Source organism: Tyto alba, unplaced genomic scaffold, assembly GCF_018691265.1.
Source record: "Tyto alba isolate M040663 unplaced genomic scaffold, T.alba_DEE_v4.0 Super-Scaffold_1000006, whole genome shotgun sequence".
Classification (NCBI taxonomy): domain Eukaryota; kingdom Metazoa; phylum Chordata; class Aves; order Strigiformes; family Tytonidae; genus Tyto; species Tyto alba.
This window is the reverse complement of record NW_024881272.1, coordinates 34,979,238-35,003,588: the sequence shown is the minus strand read 5'-3', so window position 1 is coordinate 35,003,588 and position 24,351 is coordinate 34,979,238. Positions and strand designations below refer to the sequence as shown.

The window sequence follows — 24,351 nt, the reverse complement described above, 5'->3', positions numbered from 1 at the left end:
AAGCACCACATCTAGAATACAACACTAAATTATATTAATGAATCATATTTAGAATATTCTGAAATTGTTTGTCAAAGCTGCTACTAAAAGATAAGAAACTGAAATCTCTGAATACAAATGATTCAATGTAGACTAATTCCAAAATATTATCATGATTTGCATCAACTCAGCCTTTGCTTGGATGAGGTCGGATTCAATTTTTTTGAACAAGAGATAAAATGAACCTTTCGTAGGAATAAAAATAAAAAGTAGTTAGAGGTGATTTTTAACTTAGTACATAAATTATTGGCCTGGAATCTTTATTGTGCATGTTTAACTTGCAGTCATTATGTAAATGTTTTCATTATATAAATATTCATTATAGAAACCCATTATGTAAATCCACAAAATCTACACATTCAGCGTAACACCATAAGAAACACAGGGCTGTAGTTTGTAATCTGAAAATCTCGTATTGTTGAAATGTCATCTGAACAAATTGCAGGTATTACTTATTTTGTTCTGACATTTAAGAGCAAAGTGCAGCATCAATAGTTTAAGAATGAAACCAGAATTTTAAAGAATTAAGGTCTGCCTGAAACAAAACTCCAGCTTTTAACACTTGTGTGCAGAGTGCGTGTGTGTGTTCCATTGCCAGTTTTGAAAAGCCAGCTCTGCCAGCCTTGCCAGGAGCAGCAACAACAAAAGCCATCCAGAAATCTTTCGATAAAATATTACTGCTTTGCAAAATTCGTGTTGCTGTATGTCGAAACTCTTTTTCTCTTTGGCTTGGACAAAACTTTCCAAAGGCAAGATTTCCCAGCTGTGGAGGGATCGATGGCCTGGGATGCCAGACCGAAGAAGAAGCACACACCGCCTACACCCCACCCTTTGCTGCTTAGGACAGGCTTTACTGGTTAAGCCTGACAATTTCTGGGTTTATCAAAATTCAAAATAGGTTAAATCCCATAGTTTAAAAAATTCTTACCGAAAAAGCAAAACTTCTTCTGCCTAACTACCTTCAAGCGAAATGACACTCCTTGAAAATTCACACCGTAGTCTACCCTTCAGGATATAGAGGTGTTTCATGTGTTTAAATTTGAATTAAGCAAACAGAGAGAAGTTTCAGTCCCCTCAGGTTGATCTGGCAGCACGGACGCGGTGGTACTGGGGTGGCTGCTCTCCCTGGGGGGAAGGACATGGCCAGAGCTCCCAGAGCAGATGGGACTGGTGGGCAGATGTGTACCCCTGTGTTTGGCCGAAGCAGCTAAATATCTGGGTGGGTGAGGTGGAAAATGAGGTGCTTCAAATGAAGCACTGCTGCGTTTAGATGACAGTGACCAGGATGGGTCTGAATTAAAGAGAGAGGTGGGCATAAAAATACTGCAGGAGTAGCCTCACCTTTGGTTGTGTTCGGAGTGCTTGACTTCACAATCATAATATTTACCACGAGTGTTGTTAGAGGTGGTTTCGTGTGTTTCAGACAAATATTTTGACTCGAGTCGGTTCACGGTGGCATCGTGCTCCCCAGCAGACTCCCACGCAAGGCTGGGCTCTGCGCGTACACTCTGCAGCACCAAATGTGGTGCGAGAAGTGAGTGAAACCGAGAGGTTCACCTCAAAACTGCCCCCCTGGTGTCCAGATTCAAATGCTGATAGGAATGCCCCCGAGGTGCCTGAACTCCGTCCCCTCCAACGAGGGAAGCCTGGTAGGTGCTCTCCTGGAGTGAACCTCTCGTGGTCCTGCCACAAGCAGGAGCTCAGCTCACACAGCCGGGACAGGTTTGCTCCGGAGCAAATCCCCCCCAGACCCCCTGCACCGTTCACACTGAGTCCTCAGCACTGGTTCAATCCCCACAGCCACGCCTATTGTGCTGCGTTACCTGCTGGCGTAGAGACCGAGAATCACTGGCTCAACAAGGAAGCAGATGTGGTGATGTACATTTTGTTTCACAGCCACTGTCTACAGGCAAAAAAAAAAAAAAAAAAAAAAGAAAAGAAGAAAAAAATGATATTTGCGACATAAGAATCTCCTATTATTTGTAATTTTATTTGTAGTTGTGTGTAGTGTGTGGCAGTGTTTCCTGATCATACCATCTCGGCTTCTCTGGCTTGTTCATACTGAATAGTCCCCCCTTGCCTTTGTAACAGCTCAGCATGGGTCCTCAGCATCATCCCTAGTGACTTCTAGTTTCCTATTTTCCAGTTCTTCCCTGCTCTCTTGCCCTTTTCTCACAGTTTTATCCCCATCAATTCCAGCCTAGTTTCTAATTACTTTCCTAAAACATGAGCATAAACTGGATGCATGCGTTTGGGAGAGCAGATTTTCAGGAATTATGGATTTAGCTGAAGGAAGACAGATTTTTCCATGTCGAGTGAAAGGCAAATCTCTTGTTGTTCATTTACTGCTGTTTCCAGAAAATGGTGACACTGAAGCATTTCCGAAATAACCCAGAAAACCCTGTAAGAACTGCATAGCACATGCAAAATAACAGATTTTTCACTACCACCGAGGAAAGACACTGATCCAGAAATTGGCCTGAATTTAGATTTGAACATACTCGCATGAGGACTCCTCTCCCCCTCTAGCACATTCCGTTTGCCACCGGGGCACGTGTGCGTGAGTGTGATACGACTGAACTGAATCTAACGCCCGTCCTGTTGTTTCTGGACAGCCCTAAAGCCGTGAAGATGTATTGCATTAATGTATCATCATAGCAATGTCGTTCCGGCGATATATTAGTGTAATACATCTTCAGAGCACGCAGATGATGGGGCTGACTGGGGGGAACGGGTGGAAGGGCCGATTCAATTCAATTACAGGACAAAAGGCAATGCTGGTCCCTGAGCAGGCAGAGTGCAGCTCCTGAAGCTGATACCGGGGAGGGAGAAGCAAAGAGGCTTTTTCAAAAACTTCTAGCTAAATCCTAAGAAACAAACAAAGCTTGATATGAGCACAGATAATGTCAAATATTTTGTTCCACTTGCACTTCAGCTAGAGAGCCACCGTTTTTCAGATGCTATCCACACGTGACAGAAATAAGAAGTATTTTGTTCAAGTGCAAGTACTCTGAACCTGGATTTTCAGGCTGAAAATACTTAACTGACATGAATTATTATCAGATTTCCAGGGCTTTCTGTGTGTACAGAGTGTGAGCTCGTCTTTTAAAATGCTCTGCCTCTTGCTTGAACGTGTTTTCAAAACGGAAAGTTTTAGAAACAAACTTTTATTGCTTGTGTCTTTTGTCCTACTGGATTCTAAAAATATATCAAATATCACTGCTGGCGAGAGTTATCACACCACTGTTTCCCTCTAATATATCTGTAACTGTGCATTATTTGATTTTTGATCTATGAGAAGCTGCTCTCATCCACACCCCGCTCGGCTGCTGCTTTTGCACAGTGAAGCTGCTCCCAGCACTAATCGAGTTGTGTGAAGGATCTTGCCATCAAAGTACATTTTCCCAACTTCATAATTCAAGGCCCAATTAGCAGGGACTTCAAGCAGCCTGGAAATACTGCCGTCCAAAAAGACCTCTTCCACCTGAGATGCTTCATCCTGGATAACTTAAAATTGGTGATTATTGTTTCCTGGCTCCTGGGTTTGGGTCTGCAACGCCCGGAGTCACCGTTCCGGTGTCTCCCCCTCCCCGCGATGCCACCTCACTTCCCCGGCTGCTTGGGAAGAGTCCTAAAGGTGATGAAGGGCTTTCTCACGTAGAGCTACCTCTTCGTCGAGGTGATGTCCTCCAGGAGATGAACCTTGGGGACCGGAGCCGGTGATGTGCTCACAGGCTGCAGGGTGGAGTGGGATCCTGCCCCACTCCAGACGTGGCATCCTGAGTGGCAATGGCACGCAGCCACCTTTCCTAAACGGAGGTGGATTTACTGCTGCATTAGACCAAAAGCGAAGAAAGTCCCCCTTAGGTGTCTAAGAAGCAGAATGTAAAATAATTCAGTGATTTAACCTGATCGGCAATGACAGTGATATGCCTCCCTTATGCCATCATTACTCATCTTGCAGGCAGCAGCTTCATTCCTCGCTCGGGTGAGGCATTCCCGGACTGAGCTGAAGCATCTGCTCCTTGCAACCGAGTTGGGAGTGTTTGGAGATGAGCCAGGAAGCCTTCAGCAACAGACCGGGGCAAGGACGATCAGCAGTGATGGGCTAAGACTGGCCGTGATCAGGGGGGGTTTAGGGGTGTGGTGGAGGAGAGGAGAGAAGAGAAACAGGAGAGTCCTGCACAGAGCTGCCTGCCCCTCCACCGCTCCTCTTAGCCCCTGGCATCTCCCAGCGTTGTCTGTCCCGGCTTCGGGAGCAGGGAGGGACAGGGATGTGCTCTCGGCTGTCCTGGGCCACCAGAGGAACCTGCAGATTTACAGTTGGCACCAGCCGGTTTCAGAAGCAGTGCCTTCAATGCCAGCATATCGCACTGACAAAAATAATGTTAATTTAGGGCTCATCTGCCTTGCGGCTTTCCAAAGCTTTCACATCCTGCTCCTAGACTGGGTTTATGGAGAACGCTTCTTTTCCTGCCCTGATGTAAACTCGTTCTGTGCCATTTGGAGGAGGCAGCTCAGCTCTGGGTTTACAGCTCCGTGTTGCAGTCCTTACACACAAGCCTGTTGCTTTGCATTTTTTTTATTGAACGGGGATGCCCGCTTCTCCCAGTCACCAGCTCTGGCTGGGACCTTCAGGAGTCAGGAAATCTTCCAGGCTGGTGGCCTGCGATGCTTCTCTCTTAGGTGTGAAGGCGCAGCCCCAGGACTCTGGCCCCCCGGCTCGCCCCAGCTCTGGGGCTGGCCGCCTGAGCGACCCGTGCGTTTGCAGAAATTCCTGCTGTTCATCCAGCAGAGGATGAGCCGCTGCCACCCGCCCCTCATCGGGTGGTTGCACATCCTAAACGCTTCAACCTGCGTGGCTGGCCTCCCACCCCGGCGCTTCCTCAGCTGCAGACGTGCAGCAAGGAGCAGCTCCTGCCCGTGGATGAGCACGACCTCCCTGGGAAACACCCACAGCCTGCATCCCCTCGGGGCACGGGACGGCTCGGAGCGGGGGCTCGGGGGCTTTCATCAGCCCTTGTGCAAGAAAAACGTACGTACATAGAACAGCGAAACATCAGACCGATGAGCGTGTGGTGATTGCGTAGATGGGTTGGTCCGTCCTACAACCGTTTGGGGACTGGAAGTTTTGTGATCAGTGTTTCATGTGGAATTAATGGCCTGGCTCGTGACCCTGAAGGGGAGTTTTTCCGTTGGCAAAGGCATCGCGTGTCCTTAAATCACTGGTCCCCTGGTACCAAACGCACAGCTGGCAGCTTCCCAAGAACTCAAGGGGGAATGGTGTGGAGCCCTGAGTGGAGTAAACGAGGGGATTCCTTGACTGTTTAATGACAGCAGTGCATATACTAGTACTACCCAATATAAACTGCTTGTTGTAATTCTTTCCTTTGTCTTTGGATAAATAAAAAATAAGGAACTTCTATAATCACACCTCCCCCATGCAAAATACAGTGTCTTCTGGTTTCAGGTTATGGGACTTTTGACCTTTTTTTTTTTTTTTTTTTTCCCAATGATACTTGTAAGTACCATTCTTGGGAGATTTAGTATTAGGATCCAATTAAGTGACATTCTGTACCATGATCCATTGCTCTGGAGTCAAGTGACATTATACTGTCTGTGGTCAGGGGGTTTCTGAGGAAGTCTTCTCAGAAAAATGTAGTTTTTATCAGGACCGTTCCAGAAGTTTGAGCATCCCTTCAGGAACAATTAAAGGTATTCCTGGAAATATTCATGTCTTCGTAAAATCTTTAAACAGGCTGAAAAAAAAAAAAAAAATTCTTGTTAAAATACAGTTGTCAGGAGAAGAATATTCAAACTAAGATGGTCAAATAATTGGGTCTTTGTGAAGGAACTGAGAAATGATAGTAAGATTACAATCTTAGTGAAATACAGAGGTTCAAACTAAAACTGTACAAAAGCATTGCACAGAAATACATATGATTTTTTTGATGATTTTATGACAAATGGAAAGTATTTCTTGCTTTTCAATAAAAGTAGAGGAACTCATTAATAACTCATAAAATGCTGTGAAAATTAGAATTTTAATACATGCTTAGTTTATTCCCTGAGATATTAGTTCATTTTTATTTGAGAAATACTGCACTTTTGAGTGAGCAATTTATGAGTCATAGAAGATATTTCAGTGAAACAAAATCTTTAATGTTCAAAACCAAACCAAGCAACTGTAGATTTCACCCTCTTCCCCTTTCCTTTGGTGTAGTGTCCCTCATGGCTGTTTTGGGAGATACTGGCCTTTTGAAGTGAGCGTGCCAATTTTGGAGCTTGCACGATTTTTTTAGAGAAAAGTAAGATGATCTCAAAGATCCAGCGAGATTTTTTTTGTGTTTGTTTTTAATTATTCTTTATTTTTATGATCTTGTTACTATTGTTTCTCTCTTGCCCCACTGTGGTGGTGGGTGTTGGTACGGAGGCGGTGGCCGGAGCGCTTTGTGACAAGGGTGTCCCCTCTGGGGGGGCGGCGGGGGGGCAGAAACCCCCGGATGGGCAGGCTGGTGAAGACAGACGCTCCAGGGAGGTGACGGCGCGCGAACGGCAGATGCCACATTCATCCCCACCATACCTGCGGTACCTCCCGGTTTATTTCCCCGAATCATTTCTTCTGGGCTTTTTTATGAATGAACCATACCTTTAATGTATTCAGAATTCTTTTTAAAGATGCGCATTTTACCAAAAAATGGTGTAGCTATACAGTAAATATGAAAAAATAGTCATTAATATTTCATTTAACTCTAGTAATGCCTCCAGTTCCAACAAACAGCGTAGAGTCGTATAGAACAGGAGGGATCAGCAAATGCATTTGAGCTAAAGAGATAAACGGCAGATAAATAATAGGCTATTGTTTTCAGTGCATCACTTTGATATAGCAACAGGAGGAAGGATTGCTAGCAAGCCACCAGGCATCAGAAAAGCTCTGACCGTGGCCCTTTTGCCCCAGGCAAACGCCGGGGTGGGACCGTCCGGGCTCCTCCTGCCCCCAGCCCCGGGGCTCCCGCACCCTCCGGCTGACCGACGGACGGACCAAGCCTCTTCCGAAAGCCACCGGAGGCGTGGGGCTTTATTGGGAACAATTAGCCCCTTCCCAAGAGGCAAATCCCCACATGAAGCGCTATGAATTATAAATAAGCTCAAGTGAGATTTAATCATGTAGTTTTCTTATTAAAACAGTCATTGCCCTGTTCTTCCCTACATGGTTATAATGTTTTTTTGTTTTGCAGAGAAAGGTTTTTTAGGCTGTTTTCAGACTGAAGATGTTCATGTTTAGCTATTTGCCACGGAAGACCTGACGGCCTCTGTGTAAGAGGGTCTCTTGCAAACCCCTCTCCTGCCAAAGGGTGCTTTGCATGTCATGGTGCAGAGATGAGCTTTCCTGCTATAGGTTGTGGTCTTCCAGTGAAAAAAAAAGATGGCATTTGCAGCAGACTGCACTTATACCTCTGCCTTCTGCAGGCAGCACAGAGTTTTTAACAGATCCACAAAAATCACCGTGCAGTCTGATACAGATAGAACTAAATATCCAGGAGACATAACATGCAGACATCTAACAAACCGACCGCCACAAGTGGGTTTTTTTCTTCCAAAGTAACATCTGGTTGACCTTATCTTCTCCTCAAGTATTAAAATGGAGCTCGCCCTCCTTTATGTTAATACTCGGCTGCTAAAGCAGACCAGTCGGCCCATATTCTGGAGTATGAGCTGACCACGTGTTCCCTGGCACGAAGTCTGAAAAGAGAAAATTCGTAAATGCTCCAAAACATCGGAACTCCGTAAATCTCAGACACGCGGCGCAGCCCGGCAGCGGTTCTGTGCAGAGACAGAACTGGACCAAACTTTAGAGAATGAAGAAGACTAACTGTGATGACTTCTCCTGTAGGACCTACCTCTACCCTCCGCACACAGCGTCTCTTGATAACTGGCTGAGACCTGCGTTGCCCACACTGTGAGCGTGCACACAGCCAGCTCTCCAAACGCTTCTCTCCACACCTATACATTTCACATATAGATGTAACCCTATTTGTCTGCACCTCTGAAACCACCTCAGCTTTGTCAATCTATGTTCACATCTCTTTTCTTTTATCAGTGTGCCTTTCTCACAAAATTGCTCTACTTGCTTTTCTTGTTTCCTGTCGTCAGCTGGGAGATCTCCTCCAGCCTTCAATTTATCTGTCAGGTTTGGGTATCTTTTTTCTTTGCATTTTATCTGATTTTTCTTTTCAAACGTGGAGCATGGCTTCTCTAAAGCTAAATGGCCTTCAGCGACCAGTGTTTAAATGGTCCCTAATATGATAGGGCCGTTCTCCTAATAGACAGCGAGCTGTTCAGATTTCCTGCAGTTCCTTGGAGAAGACTATCCAATTACAGCATTTGGTGTAACTTTAAACCCAGTAGAAATGTCTTCAGATCATTTTTCTGCATGAATCCAATTGTTCAGACTTCACATTGTTCTCGGCATCCCACAGCAACTCATCTCCAGGAAGGAAAGGTGCCTCCTCGTGCCCTTGGTCCTGTATCTCCACCCAGCCCCTGAGATCAAGAAGGACCTTACAGACGACTTAAAGCATCTGGTGATAATCAGATGACATCGTGATGACATCATCATTGGAGACTACCTTCTGTTCTCTCACACCGAGCCCTGTTCCCATCATTGAGGCAGTATATGTGAGGATGGGCTGGGACCTCCGTGCCTCCTCTCTGTCGGGAGACAGGTCACCAGGCTCGGCGCAGCCTCTCAGGCACCATCAAAATGCCCTGAGTCTGCGATGAGCCAGGACTGGCACCAGCTCAGCCTCGTGCTCCCCACTCTCCCAGGCCTTTGAGGGTCTTCACTCTCTGCTGGAGGATAAGGTGTCTCAAAGATTGGGTCATAAAAGCCAGTCCTGAGCACTGAACAGGATTTGCAGTTCATAAACTGGGGCTATATTTTACTTTTTTAATATCTTAGTGAATAAAGAAAAAAAAAAAATCCCCCCCTTAACTCAGATGAATTCCTCAGAGATTTTCAGTGCTACCCTGGACTTGCACCAGATTTTCCTTCTTACTGACTTATTTTTAACACCAGGATAGGAAAATGCTACCCTTGCAAAACTCATCCATCCAAGCCTTTTGAGAACTGGTCCATATGGCAATGCGTACGTGTGCTACACCTGATGCCAGATACCATATGCATGGTAAGAATCCACAGTTTTAATTGTGTACTCTCCTGAGGAATAACAAGTGTGATGGTTTATCAGGCATCATATCACATGGCTGTAGGAGAAAACAGTCATTCAAGTTTAGTTTCACAGGTGTTTCCTTTCCTGGCTAGTGAACCTGGTCTTACCACCTCGGATAGCCAGAGCAGATTACTTACACATTATGTGTATCAGTAAACCTAGTTAAGAGATCTTCTGAAGAGCCCATCAGGAATGGCCTAGAACATGAAGCACTCTCATGTTTATATATCTTTTACTTCAACTAACAGTTTTTTCCCCGTCTTTGATCAAAGATCTTGGCTGACACAACCTCAGGCTGATGGACTGGGGCTGATGAACCTCCCAGATTTCTTTTTCTTGGATACCAAGTCTGATAAGTCTTCTGGCTCTACATCCAGGAAAGCCAGCCAGACACGTTCCTGCTACCGTGGTAGGTCCATAAAACACACGTGGCCTGCAGAAGGGCAGAGCAAGGTGCGGTTACCCCGGGCTGTGAGACATCATGGAAAAAAACAGTGAGAAAACTGAGTTGCCTCCTGAAACTTGTCTTCATTCACCAATGTCTTCATACGCAATTTATTCTCCCTGCTGCTTATGAATATCCTTTTCTGAGCTGGATGTGCATGCAACGTAACATAAATATGCTTACATATACTTATGCATATATCTTTCACATAACACGATTTAAGTTCTCCCACACAGCCATGGGAAATCTCTAGAACTAAAAACAAGCTGAAGAAGATGAAATACTGTGCAGACAAGTAGGAAAGATGAAGCGTGGTATCTATGTATTCCCTAAGAAAAATATTTATCTCTAATATTTACTAAAAGCTTTCTTATGTGAGCTGGATGCAAAATTTCTGGGGACCGGAGGGCTTAAAGATGACTTAATTTTAATATTTTCAAATGCGTATGTGAGTTGCATAAGATACATGGGGTCTACAGCCCTATAAAAACGCATGCACGGCTTGCAGCGCAAATCAGGTTAATAGCTCCGCATAGGAGCCGTATAAATACAATTACTGGGGGGAGTCCCAGCAAGTTTCCACCCCTGCAGCCAGCCGGTGCGCAGAGCCCGAGCCGGCGGCAGCACCCGGGGCTGGCTGCTGTCGGCACCCGCGTTTGCTTTCCCTGCCGGGCCCGCTCCTGCCAGTATTTTCCAGCCCGACGGCTGCCTCCCCGCCAGGCCCGGGAGCTGGCGTTGCTTATGCCGCAGCAGAATTGTGCCCGATCCCTCAACCTGCCGCTTCTGCCAGGCCGCAGCCACCCCGGCCGCGGGTGGACATTACCCCATCCGGGCGGCAAAGCCGGTGCCCGGGGCGCAGCGACGCCCCAGGGGCTGATACGAGAGAGAAAACGGGGCGGGGGGCAAGAAGCTAGGCTGTGGCCTGATGTGTTGTCTTCACGTTAAAACAAACGTTTAAAGCAGAGGATGTTTGTTCTCAGCTTGACTCCAATCCTAAAAATAACTATTGTTATGGAATTCCAGGCACTTGGAGATTATTTCTTTTCTTCTTTTTTTCCCAAACTGATGGTGGGAATTGGGATAGGATGCGTCATGAATTATTCTCAGAATTCACTATACAGTATTTTGGTGTATGCCATATATCCAGGAAGGCACTGACATTGAAGAGCATTACAATCTCATAATCCAATACTAAATTTAAGCCCAACACACAGGAGAATTCTGCATTTTAGATTTTTTTTTTTTTTTTTGGTGTTAGAAACAAAGCAGAAGTCTTGTCGGAAGGTCTCTCCTCAGCCTGAGCAGACACTCCTGTGCAGGCAGGAGCTTTGCATCCTTCACTGCTGTTCACAGCAATAGTAAATAAAATTTTCCTAGAAATTGATTCAACTTGGGCAAAGTGAAGCAGGACGAGGGTCACGATGTGAACAGTAACAGCAGGTTTCTTCGTGGAAGGGGTTTTTTTTGTAATTTATTCCTACAAACAACATGGAAGAGAAAAAAAATCATTCTCATGCAATTTCTTGTATACCACAAATTATTTCATTGCAGTTTATGAATGTTCACTTCAATTCACAGTAATTTTCCAATTTCTGCCTTATCTTTCTGCTTCACATAACCAGTGCTTACTTGGGCTCTTTCTCGTGACAGGCATGGTATATTCTGCTTATTAATGAGTGTTATCTTGCTAAGAGATGCACTGTTATAATTGATGTTTTGAACCTCGCACCCTTTAAAACATTAATCCATGAACAGATAAGCAAATGAAATTCACTGCCGTGATGGACATGAACATAATACTTCTACTTAGCTCTCACTACCCAGTTCAGATTTTTGCCATCGCTCCATAAGTTGCAAAGTTATTAACAGTCAATTAAAAGCTTGTCTATCTGGGAAAAACACTTTCAGCGAGTCTTTTTAACCTTTAGGCCTATAATTTCCAGTGTCTGTAGTCATGACTGCTGTGACATATTGTTTTAAGATAAAACTTGTATTTAACATTTTTTGCTTTATTATTTGATGAATGCCGTGTGAGGAATCTAAAACAATTAATTTGCTCCCCACCTAGAGCACACTGCTCGAAAGACGTAGAGGGATGAACTTTGAACCAGGCAGCAGTTTTCCTCTGTAGGATATCAGAGTGCTCACTGCAAGGCGGGAACCACAGTAGGGAAAAGCTGGGAGGTGCTGGGGTCTGGAAAACTACAAACATTTCTGTGTGCTGTGACTCCATGTCAAGTGGAGATAAATTAGCTTTTGAATCGTATAATTATTCTTGCTCACTAGAACAATTAATGGCCTCAGTTACAATACATACACAAATATTTCAGTTTGGTCTTCATTTTGGTTTGCATCAGACAGACCTCTGCCTGTTTGTAGCAGTGCTCGCTCTGACTGTCCTGGTTTCTGTGTAAGAAGGCAAACACCCAGGATCTTATTCCTTGGGTTTTGATCCTTTGGGAGAGGAGAGCTATTAGTTAATTTGTAATTAATAAGATGAAATGTTCATTAGGGCAGGACGCATAAGCACTGAGGAGTGGTGTGGTGAGCAAGCCTGAAAGGGCTTTTTCCCTAGAGGGAGGATGTGGGGCGACCCACCCATTTTGCACCCACAGCCACCCACGAGAGGTGATTGTTCACTGGTTCCCTCCAGGAGACTCTGGGGGTGCAGGGGGCCCCCAGCTGAGGAGGTTCACCACCCTTCGTGTCTAGACGGTCGATGCAGAGCAACAGGATCAAACAGTGATTAAAAAGTGAGGGCACCTGTGATGGGAAGCTGCGGCGGGGGGCCACCAGCAGTGGGGGTGGACCAGCTGCTCCAGGGCTGGGCTCTGGAGCTCGCCCTTCCAATTGGTCCCAGGTGTCCTCCCAGGTGCAAACCATAAGCCCTAACGATGCTGGAACTCTTAAAGCAAGGTTTTGGCTGAGGACCCAGCCTTACAGGCGGTGAGGCTGTAGAACAGGGTGCCCAGAGCAGCTGTGGGTGCCCCCTCCCTGGAAGGGTTCAAGGCCAGGTTGGACGGGGCTGGGAGCCCCCTGGGCTGGGGGAAGGGGGCCCTGCCCGGGGCAGGGGGGGCACTGGGGGGGCTTTGAGGTCCCTTTCCCCCCAAACCAGTCTGTATTCCCTGAAGCCCATGAGGTATGGAGCGGTGTTAGCAAATTGCTCTTGTGGATCTGGAGGCTGCCGAGCTTGGCTATGGGGCAGGGTCAGGAGAGGACCCTTGTCCAACCCCAGTTGCTCGGGGAGGGTTTGCAGCCCAGCTCAAAGCTGGGACTTCCAAGCAAAAGCTGCAGGAGCTGCCTGGGTCCTCTTGGGTGTGTGTTACCTGCAGCACCCAGCAAAATTCTCCAGCTGCTGCTCAGATGTTGGTGAAGTTTCAAGTGTTTTGTGCTCAGCTTCCAGTGATTTCTTTCTCTGATTATTTCATTTCAGCAAAACCCTTTGAGAGCGGGCAGTACCTGGACATCTACGGAATTACAAGAGACCAGGCTGGGGAGTATGAATGCAGTGCGGAAAATGATGTCTCAGTCCCAGATGTGAAAAAAGTAAAAGTCACAGTAAACTGTAAGTCACATTGTTTTTTAATCACTAAATCCAATGGAGAAGAGGGACACGGCTGAGAAGAAAAGTCTAATGCAGTGAACTGTTGCTTGTGGTGAAGTTGTGGTGTGTTTGGGTATTGTACTACAGTAGCAAAGTGACCTGTGCTGTTTGATGTGTGAGTTAGTCTCACCAAAGGAAGGTAAAATGAGATGAAGGTTGAAATGCTCCTTTTGTCTGCTGGGGGACAGTAGTGCTGGCGTGCTGGCGCAAGCTTTATAGCAGTGCTCTCGCTGGGCTGCTGTGTGACTCAGGTTCTGGAGGAACTTTTTCAGTAATTATCTGAGTAACTTCTGAGGACTGCTGTGGTTGCGTTTCTGATTTAACTTGTTATGGTTGTGAGATAACAAGGAAACAAGAAATTTTTTGAAATGGTTTGGTGATTTGATCTCTGTGGAAATTTGAGGTAATCCCAGTAGAGACAGCAAGTTGTTTTGTGCGGTAGCCCAACTGTGAAGGCAAGAACTTTGCTGCACAGTTTTGTCGTAGTGCCGGGTAGCCTGGTCCCTGTCCCTGCAGCCTCTCAGGTCTGATCACCTGGGATTTGCACACTGAGGAAATGCTTCTGACTTGGGACTGAATTTGGTTTAGCACTTGGTATGACATGAAATATTCAGAGCAGTGTTCTTTTTCCCTCCAGCATGTCAAAAAAAAAAAAAAAAAAAAAAGGAAAGAAAACAGATAATTACTCTCATTCATTCTAACTATGAATTTTCTTAGGTTAAGTGCAATTACTCTGCTTGTAATTTGTAACAGTTTCTGGTCTGAAAATTGCTGTGGCATCTTTACTGGCCAAGATTTTTCGAGATCTCAGCTTTGTGCCTCTCTCCGCAGATCTTGTCCCTGTCAGTACACATTAGGTAGCAAAGCCCCTTGTCCCCCAGCTGCTGTGGAGCAGGAGGTGGGAGCGGGGTGGGGGGAGGTAGGTTGCTAATGGGGTTAGCTGTGCTGCCCAGAAATTTATGGGATGTTCCCACACTCAAAAGCTGACTAGACTCTCGTCGTTTACATGACACCAGGGTACTGGCAGGTCGTGCTGTCCCGGAACGTGGTGGGTCGATGCACTAACGCTTCTAGAATAGCTCAGTCACACAACTGGCTCTCCCGGCCAGCTTTCTGTACTGCTGGTGACACTGGCTGCTGTCCTGAGGCTTCTGCTCAGAGGCTCTAGCGTGTTGTGCTGTGCCCACCCGTCCTGGCTTTACAAGTCACAAGGGCAGACTTCAACTGCAGAGCAGCTCGAGGAGGCTCGTGCCAAGTCCACTGCTGTTCTCGCTCCTTCTTTGTCCTCATTGACATATTTCCACCTACATCAGCTTTGATGAATTCCCCAAGGCAGGCAGTGCTCTAAACTATAGACTATGTGGGAGGAAAAACCACAATGGATGGTGTCCTATGGAACAAGCGTCCTGGCCTGTATCAGCACTAGTGTGGCCAGCAGGACCAGGGCAGGGATCGTCCCCCGGCACTCGGCACCGGTGACACTGAACCTCCAATACTGGGTTCAGGTTTGGGCCCCTCGCTCCAGGAAAGACCTGGAGGTGCCGGAGCATGTCCAGAGAACAGAAACGGAGCTGGGGAAGGGTCTGGAGCACAAGCCCTGTGGGGAGCGGCTGAGGGAACTGGGGGGGTTCAGCCTGGAGAGAAGGAGGATCGGGGGGGACCTGATGGCTCCCTACAGCCCCCTGAAAGGAGGTTGGAGCGAGGGGGGGGTCGGTCTCTTCTCCCGGGTTACGAGTGACGGGACAAAAGGAAATGGCCTCAAGTTGTGCCGTGGGAGGTGGAAGTTGGATATTAGGGAAAATTTCTTCCCCCAAAGGGTTGCCGAGCACCGGCACAGCCTGCCCAGGGGAGTGGTGGAGTCACCAGCCCTGGAGGGAGTTAGAAGCCGCGTAGACGTGGCGCTGAGGGAAGTGGTTGAGTGGTGGCCTTGGCTGTGCTGGGTTAACGGTCGGACTCGGTGATCTTCAGGGTCTTTTCCAACTTAAATGATTGTACAGTTCTAACAAGTAGCTGTTATTTTTTGTGCAGTATGTTGCTACAAGGAGATTGTCAATAGGAGAAGTTGTGCAGATCTTTGCATAGGTGTGCCCTGGGGGGTTTGGGGTGGCACCTTTTGCACAAGCTGCTCTCCAAGGTGGTTTGTGTTGTTAGATAAGTAACTGGCAATAGGGACTAGAAGGAATGGTGAGCACAGTCTAGTTTTAGCAAAACAAATATTGTATCTATGTTATTTCATATCATGGGGATTTTAATATGAGTGAAACTAGCTCTCTTGGCACCTTTCTAAGTGCTCATGGAAAGGGTTAGTAGTTGTTTAAGTGTTTGTTGTGGTTTTGCTGGTTTTGGTTTTGGGTTTTGTTTTTGTTGTTTTTTTTTTATTATTATTATTTTTTAATAAAAAAAGAGCACAGAGGAGGTGGTAAACTCATGGAACCTCTCTTGTCTTCTGAGCCAGGTTCTAGAGGTACATATGAGTCCTAGTCTGGATAAAAACATCAGCTTTGGTCAAAGCTAAAACTCAAGTTTAAATGCAGCGTGCAGCTGATGTGCCAGTTGGTGTGTGCCTTGCACCCCGGTTCCTGTCAAAGCCGGAACTATTTCTGACCCCAGTTCACCATTTTCTTAACGTGAGTTTTGAGTCTGTCAGAAGTGTTTGTGGGCAAGAGGGCGAGTTGTTCCTGCACCAGCCCTTGGCCCGTCCACCAGCCGGGTCTGCGTGGTGAGCAAAGGTGTCTCTGCAGCAACCGGAGCAGGAGCAAGGACTCCAGTGTGACCAGCGTCAGAGGCTGGGCTGCAGGTGGGGTGGGATTTGCTCCCCCTGGACACCAAGCCAAAGGGGTAATGGGAGAAATTTGTGTCCGTGTTGAAGGATGTGCAGGCTCAAAGGGTTGTGCTCCTCTTTGGGGCATACCACAGGTGAGGGGTGCTCAGGTTTGACTGCAGCACACAGCGTAAGGGTAGCTCTATCTGCAGTAAGAAACACGTTACTGACTGCTAAATCAACCAAGAAGCTCAGTAAATACTTGAATAAAGTGTCCAAGCTGATCTTTGTCCTGATTCAGCTACTTGAGCTGAGCCGGAAGCATCTTTATTTGTAGTGTGGATGCACGTGGCATGGCGTCGTATTCAGGCAAACTTCTAAGTCTGTGCTGGGGACATGCAAAGTTGTTGATTTTTTTAAATTTTTCTTACAACTAAAGGAAGAAAATGGAGGGGACAAAAATAAAAGTGAAGCAATGTAAAGCTAGGATCTGGCTACAGCATGGAGCAGTTTGTATACATGAAGGATTTGTTGTTGTCAGCTAATTGCTAATGCACTTCTGTTTGGACGTGTACATTGTCCCCTAGCCAGTTAAGCACAATGCAAAAGCACTCCGAACATCTGCTCCTGCTGCTGCTGCTCATCCGTTCCGACCAGGCAGAAAAACGGCTCGCTGCGTTCAGGAGAGGGTCGTGCCGGAGCCGGGCGATGCTGCCAGAGCTCGTCCTGCCGTGGTCAGCCCTGGGGACGCGTCGTTCCCCCGTGGGGGGGACGTGCTGGGCTGAACTTCGCACCCCAGCACCTCGGCATGGGCAGCCCTGGTCAAAAAGGGCCGGCGTGCGTGCCATCGGACCAGCAGAACGATGTCCTTTTGCTGTCTGAGCTGGCCTGGCAGGGCAGCCTTCCATCAGTAAAAGCTAAGCATTACATTTAGGAGAGCTGGGGTTTGTCTACTAGTCCCTATTTACAATAAATTTGTATCAAATTTATTGTTCAAATTTCAATCTGAAAAGATCTTAAAGAAATGTAAAAGAGGAGATGAAGCCTTCAGGCCCTTTTTTTACCATGGGTTGGGCAGTTCGTTTTGTCAAATGTTGTTCAATCCTGTTTCTTCTTTTAAGATATCTGTTCATTCGTCTGACAAGCTAATAAGGAGCAAGGCTTCCTCCCTCCACTCCCCCCAAAACCAATCCCATTCCTTTATTTTCCTCTGGTTTTGCCAACTGGTTTAATCACCCTCCCAGCACCGTGCCATGTGGGCTCAGCACCAGCTCAGCACCGGCTCCGCAGCCTCCGCTGCTCCTCGCCTGCCCTGCCCGTCCTTGTTTTGCGGTTGTGCTTCTGGTGCAGGGGTGTTGTGCCCACCCATCGGGTCACCCCACCGTGTCTTTAATTCCACTGATTCGCCCCGTGGTTCCTCGGCGAGCGTCACCGGAGTAGCGACCAGCACACCAAACCCTCCTCCCCCAGCCTTGCAGGGATCCTGCCCCTTCGTCCCGCCCGTAGTGCTTACGATAGGAAATACTCCTGGAAGTAGCGAGCGTGGCTTGTGCTGCAGCTCCTCCCTTCGCACCCCCGCGCTCTGATGGGGTGCGGGAGGTCGTGGGCTGCAGAAGCATCACTTCATCTCGGCGCCGTGTCGTCCCCGTGTCCCTCCACTGTGTCTTGCACTGTCCCCAGCACACGGAATGGTGACGGCACGGCACCGCATCTGCATGACTGGGATCGCCTAACTGCTGCTGCTGACAGTTTTTAATACCGTTTCACTGTTATTAAAAGGAACGTTCTCTACTGCAGACCTGATAACTGTAGAATAAATCAAGGTTTTATTGTGCCCAGTTAATAGAATGTATCAATGAGCCCTGAGCGGTTACGGTGGATATAAGCTTAATTTTGAATATGGATATTCATCGCATATAGCGGTTGTTCAGTCATCCAAGCATGTACAAGAAAATTACCAGGTTTAAATTACTTTCCGAATTTCAAGTTTCTTGGCTGGGCAGCTTCCAACCATACATAAACAACCAGCTTGCTATCTGCCTTACAGCACATATATTATAACTCTAATGACTTTACAGGGGTTTTTTCTTTATACTGCTTCATATTGCATAATCTACATTTTCTACTTAATTTATGTCCGTCCTCCATAATTTTCCTTTTAAAAATGGTGGCTTGAGAATCTATGGTGCATTTGTCTGCCTGAATTCTGAGAGATGATGTGGAGGGGAAAAAAAAAAAAAAAAAAAAGAAAAAAGAAATTGAAGCTGCTGGCTTATGAAGGAACACTGTACCAAATCAAGTTAAAATAGATAAGATATAATCCAATTTCATTTCGCAAGTAAATCTTATTAGCATTTTCCATTACGTTTTATAAAGCAAATACTGATTTATAGATGATAATATTGAACCCCACTTTGAAGGAACCAGTGTCTGGATTAGCAAGACTTTAATATGTCATCTGAAACTATCCACGTGGTGCTGCAGCTTCACTGACTCTTCTGGTTTCTTAGTGCTGTACTTAAAGGCGGCTGCTGAATGCGAGAGTCTCCAGAAGTGTTGAGGCCGTGCCGAGACGAAGAATGGGATGTGTGCACCAGGCAACTGGCACTTATTTGAATTCATGTAAAATTGTCGGCTACCTAAATAAATAGCAAATGTGGACTCTTTTGCAGATAATACACACCAAGGGTCTGGTTTTCTGTAATTGTATCTTGAACAGCTCTTTAGAGCTGGGTCTTGCGAACTTGCCTGAATTAAGATCCAGTGGCTTTGGAGAGGGGAAAATGTCATTCAGTTGAAATTAAAAGACAGTAATTTAATTTCAGCCTTTATGAAACGCATCATGCTGCAAATTGAAGGCCAGAGTCATCGGTGCTTACCAGGGAGGTGAAAATTACAGTTCCTGGGCTGAGGAAGCCCAGCTGGCACTGGGCAGCACTGGTGTGGTCTGGTCCTGTTGGGTCTGTTGGTTTGGCTGCCTTGGGGTCCTCCTGGCAGTGCAGGAAGGAGGACAGGGCTTCGTTTCTGAGCCAGGACTCCCAAGCAGTTTCCTTGGCACAAGTTGCTTTGAAGGAAATGATGCCTAGTGCAGCCTGGGCTCAACCTGCAGCAGTTCTCCTGCCCCCGGTGTGCTGCGGTCTACGGAAGAGAAAGCTAGTCTGCCAAATTTTATAGACAGTAAATACAAATAATATAAAGATAACTCACAGTATTCTAGCTATTGAGCCGTGCCTGCTTGCAACAGCATCTCTTTGTACAGATATTTTCCATTAAATCTTGAAAATATTGAAAAAGGAAATTGGAAGTGAATAAGCTGTATGCTAACCTGTAAAAACTGTATTAACCTTGGAAGTCGTGCCCCTGGATCAGTGTTGCCAAGGGATGTTTGCCAAGTCCCTTTGGAAGGCATCTCCAGTGATGGCAGCTCCATGGGAAACATGCTCTACTTAATCACAGCCCTCAGCTGAACATTTTTCACAGTGTATAATGTGAACCTTCCTTGCAGAATTACAACCCCATTCCTCACCTGTCCTCTGAGGAATGGCAAACAGATCAGTCTTGCTTTTCAATCTCTTTGGAGACAGTGGACTTGTGCTCCCCATGTTTACCTCCTTGTGTGCACCAGCCCTGATTCATCTCGTTGTTATTCTTGGGTCATGTTTTCTAAGGACTTGACTAAATGTTTCTCTTCTGTAGGTCAGCTGGTGCTAGGAAGGGCTTTCTCAGATAAGGTGCTTAAAACTTGAGCCAGCATGCCAGGTGAAGTGTTGGATTATTTCTGATGCCTGTTCATGTACCTGGGTAGGGCACTTGCCCTCCCTGGGACTACAGGATGCTCTGGTGGGGTTTTATCCCCAGCAGCCCCGGTCACTCTGTCCAGAATGGCTGTCTCGCCTCCTCACCATTTTCATCCAGCCGATGCATATTAGGTGTTGAACTCATTCTCACTTGCTTTCATCCAGTTTTCAGGCCGCTTCTTCCATTTATCAAGGTTGTTTCAGGGTTCTCCTCTCCGGTAACGGTATTAATGAAGACCCCCAGCAGTATCAGTCCTGGGGCTGATGCTGATCCAGCTGAGCAGACGGGGCAGCAGACCCATGAGCACAGCCTTCCAGACAACGTGTGCTGACGTGAAGGGGGCTGTTGGCCAAGCTTGAGCACGGGAGACGCCGTCAAACTCTTGCCGGGGCGAAGCTGGGGCATCCACCGCCGTTCCCTGCTACGGGCAGGAGCTGGTGACCTGACACAATCTATTTTTAACAAACCTGCTGGCAATTGCTCGTCTTGTTATCTTCCAGGTGCTTTCACATCTTTGATTGCTTGAACAGCATTTTTATGGGGTTTGGAGATAAATGGACTAGCTTGTAATTCCCTGGCTCCCGTGGTGCGCTCTGTTTCTGAAAAAGGTTCATGAAGTCTGTGCTAGGCACTTGCCCTACGCCTCAGAAAAAATGTTGTAGTTCTGCATTTGCTTAAACCAGCTCTTGAATATATTTTTGAAATTTATTAGGCCAATCTTTGAAATTTGTTAGGCCAGGCTTTGTATCAATTTGGCTTATTCAAGTACTTGCTACATTATTCATTTCTTGTCTTAACCTGAAATATAAAACAATTAATCGTGGTCAATGAATTGGTCAAATAATTGCGTTTGGAATGATTCTGCCTCTTTTACCCTTTCCTTTTTGTGCATGTGTTTCATGTTCTTCAGTAAATCATTTAATTTTTTTAGGTGGATTTGGGTTTTTTTTTTCCCCTCCTTTCACCAGGTTTTCCCATGCCTCTTCACTTGGGGTCTGTATGTTTGGAGCAGGCGCTGCATCACTTGGGTTGCAGTGGTCCCGCTAAATTGCAGAGCAGAGGGGCCGTGGGCTGCTGTGCACCCTCCCGGGCTGCAGCACCGGAGTTCTGCTGCTGGTTTTTAGCTGGAGCAGTGTCCCTCCTGTAGGATTGGGTTCTCTGGGAGCAGCGAGCCGCTTACAAAAGGAGTCTGCTGTATGGACCTTGTGCCCCCATCCTGCTGTGGAGGTTTGATAAGATATTTTATGCTGTGGGTTGGTTTTGGGTTTCATTGGTTGTTTTTTCAGTTTGAGTGGTTTTTTGTTGGGTTTTGGTTTTGTGGGGTTTTTTTTGATAGAAGGAATGTGTGAGTTTCTTGTATGAATTTTAAGTAACGTGTTTGGTTTTTGCTTGGACAGGTTAGGGTTTTTGCAGAACAGCTTACCTCATTAGCATTTCTTAGAAGTCTGCCTTACTGTTGCTATGGCACTTTGCATAATGTTATGAATAATACTCTGATTTTACTTTGAAATCAGACATACTGTACAAGCCACTCTAACCTAATTATATCTGTAACCTTACACCTAGTGGGGGAAAAATTACAGGACTTCAGTGTTTGTTGGGGCTCCTAATACCTGGACAGGTTGCTGTGACTTTGTTTTCCCAGAAAGTGTCCTGCTGTGAACTGTCGCTGACCTGTGAAAAAAATTTCCTTGGCAAGTTTTTTTATTTTTGATTCAACAAAGAAAATTTCCCTCAATCAAGGTGAATGTGTAATTTAATAAAAAGACAAGGCCTAAATATTTTCCAAGGTCTCAGTCCTCCTCTGCTTTGGTATAAAATTACTCGGAGAAATTTTCAATTTTACTGTCTTCTAATATAAGAGTGGGGAGTATGGGGGCTTCTGATTAAGCACAAATAAATAACCCTGATTCTTTCAATTTTTAATAGCCACAGATGTTCAGCTTCATATTTATATCCCTGAATAAATTCAGGACATGGCGGGTTATGGTCAGCATTGGCTTTAGGAGACCAAGAGTCATTTTATTGGAGAAACCAGTGAGTCTGTATAAATGTATTTTGATCCATGAGTGCAACTTCCTTTTTGTTTTGTTTTGTTTTTGTTTTTGTTTTTTTTTTTTTTTTCTTAAAACAACATGGACAATATATTTAAGTTGTACATGTTTTGTGTGAGTCTTTGTTTTTGCAATATTGTTTGTTTGTTAGTCAGCCTGAGAAGGAACAGCCTTCTCGTCTGTTGTACCAGAAGTTTACAATAGCAACTGCAGTCAAGGATGCTGCATCTCACAGCCTTAGAGGACCTGAAATGAAAATCACAAATGTTTCCTCTTGATGAGGATACTTCCATCCAATTACAAAGTTTTAAAATCACCTAAAACCAGTTCTCTGAAAGAACAAAACTGTGGAAGAGAAGTTACTGCTTTTCTTTCAGTGTCACTTATATCAAGTAAATTTGGTCGTATCAACTCTTCAAACAGAACTTCACCCACATGAGATGAAGTCATATGTTCATATTTGACCGTGGAGCAGAAAGACCTTATCTTGGTGTTGCAGTGGTTGATATTATCCATCTGGCTGAGATTCACACATTTAAAACTGCATCACATAGGTCAGTCTCTCTTTAATCATTAAGTATTTCCCAGTATCGTAACGCTGGAGAACAACTTGCAGATACTGAACAGCCACAGTTCCCACTGACTGTTTCAAGAGGTGTGTGTGTGCGGAGCCTTGGAAGATTGAACTTTGCAATGCCCATCTGAAGTAGCAAAATTACAGTCTGGAAAGTTAAAAGCACTCCAGAGTGTGGTTACACTGGCTTCTGTGAAACTAGCTTTCCTGAATTCTCAGGTTACCATTCAAAAATGGGATTTCGGTTTCTAAGTCACACTGAGGGCTCCTGGAAGTCTGACTACTCATTCATATTTGATTCTGTTAATGCATCAGGGGGGATTATTGCAGGGTGAGCTTTCCAGAACGTGACTCCTCTGCTAAAGCCTTCTTGGTCTCGGACGTGTGGGTGAGGGTAATGCTGGTGCACGCCACGGGCTCGCGTGGCAGGTCAGAGTCTGCAAGCATAAGAGGAGGCCTTGGCCAGGCACAAGCTGTGTCCAAATCACGACAACAGGCTGCCCCATTTTCCACAAACCTTCTGGTTTCTTTGGGAAGAAGGCCGCAAGGATTGGTCCCCTGTTGTTTTGTCCTACCCGTCACAGACCTGGGGAGTGGATGGCGTCCTCCCTTTGCTTTTTTCATCTGAAAACTGTAGCTAAATATCAAAGTTAGAGATGTGCTGACGTTTTCAGTGGGGAGAATAATGGTGCTCTGCGATGTGCTGTTGGGGGACCGTGGGTTGACTTCTGAAAGGACACGTTGGCAGGCTGGTCAGGAGCGGCACGGGGGTGCAGGTGTGTGTATTAGTCCATCAAGACCATCTCTTGCTTTTCCCATTATTGTTAAACATCAACTTAATTCTAAAAATTGGATTCTCTGCGTTGTTACAGATGTTCTAGTTTAGTAGTTATAACTTCTACATCTGAGCTGCTCTTTCAATTAAAAATATGTAGAGAGGCCTTCGGAGGAATGATGGAGAGGATGTCTTTCCTGCAGCACATAATACAGAGCTGAGAGCAGAGAAATAAATGTAATTCAGTTCTGTATCGGTGGGTCAAATATATGAGCATACAAAGCCACCCGCTCTAGGTAAAGGCGATTAGGTGCTAGCACAGCTGAGATGAAGTCAATAATAGCAGAACTTGTCTTTGAGTCCAGCCAACCAGATGAGGAGCCACTAGAAAAATATTTCAGGTGAAACTAGTGCAAATAAAAGAACAGGGTGGGTGTTTTGTGTAAGATGAAGATCTTTGAAGAATTTTCTGCTATCCTATGAAATGGAGCTTTTGATCATCCACAGTGTAATCAGAGTTGGGGTTTTCTTACTTGTGGGTTTTTTTGTTATTTTTGGTCAAAAATATATATATTTAGTCCTAATGTTGACTATATATATATGACTAAATTTTTATTTACTTAACAGTTTGTAAATTAGGTAAATAAGAATTCTGACCACTGAGATCACTTGTATGAGTTATATGATGTCCTAGGTCATAGTAACACTTAATGAAAAATAACTTAGACTAATTCAATAAAAACTGATCATATATTTAAAACCACGTCCACTGGTGGGGTGGGGAAATAATGTAGTTGATTTGAAGAAAATGTCTTTCTCCTCACTGGTGGGGAAAGAAGCCTCTTATGAAAGTAATGTTTGTCATTTTATGTCCTTCAGGTAGTTTTATTAACATTTCAGAAGTCAGATTAAAACAATATAGTTCAACTTTCTGACTCGAGTGCAATTTGGCTCCTAAATTAACATCGATTTCTTTCTTGTGGTGTGATAGTTTACTATAAGGTTCTGCAAACCGCTGCACGCTTACTGCGTGTTTCTAAAAAATGTTGCTCATATTGAAGCGTGACA

At 45.6% G+C, this 24,351-nt stretch overlaps 1 protein-coding gene across 1 annotated transcript in view; it reads left to right on the top strand.

The window, feature by feature from the left end:
• The window catches only part of NEGR1 (neuronal growth regulator 1), a 293,990-nt gene that overhangs the window by 185,801 nt on the left and 83,838 nt on the right, over window positions 1–24,351 (top strand). The window contains exon 4 of the mRNA XM_032987452.2: window positions 13,151–13,282. Within this exon, the coding sequence (XP_032843343.2) occupies window positions 13,151–13,282 (132 nt within the window). The remainder of the gene's footprint in view (window positions 1–13,150; window positions 13,283–24,351) is intronic.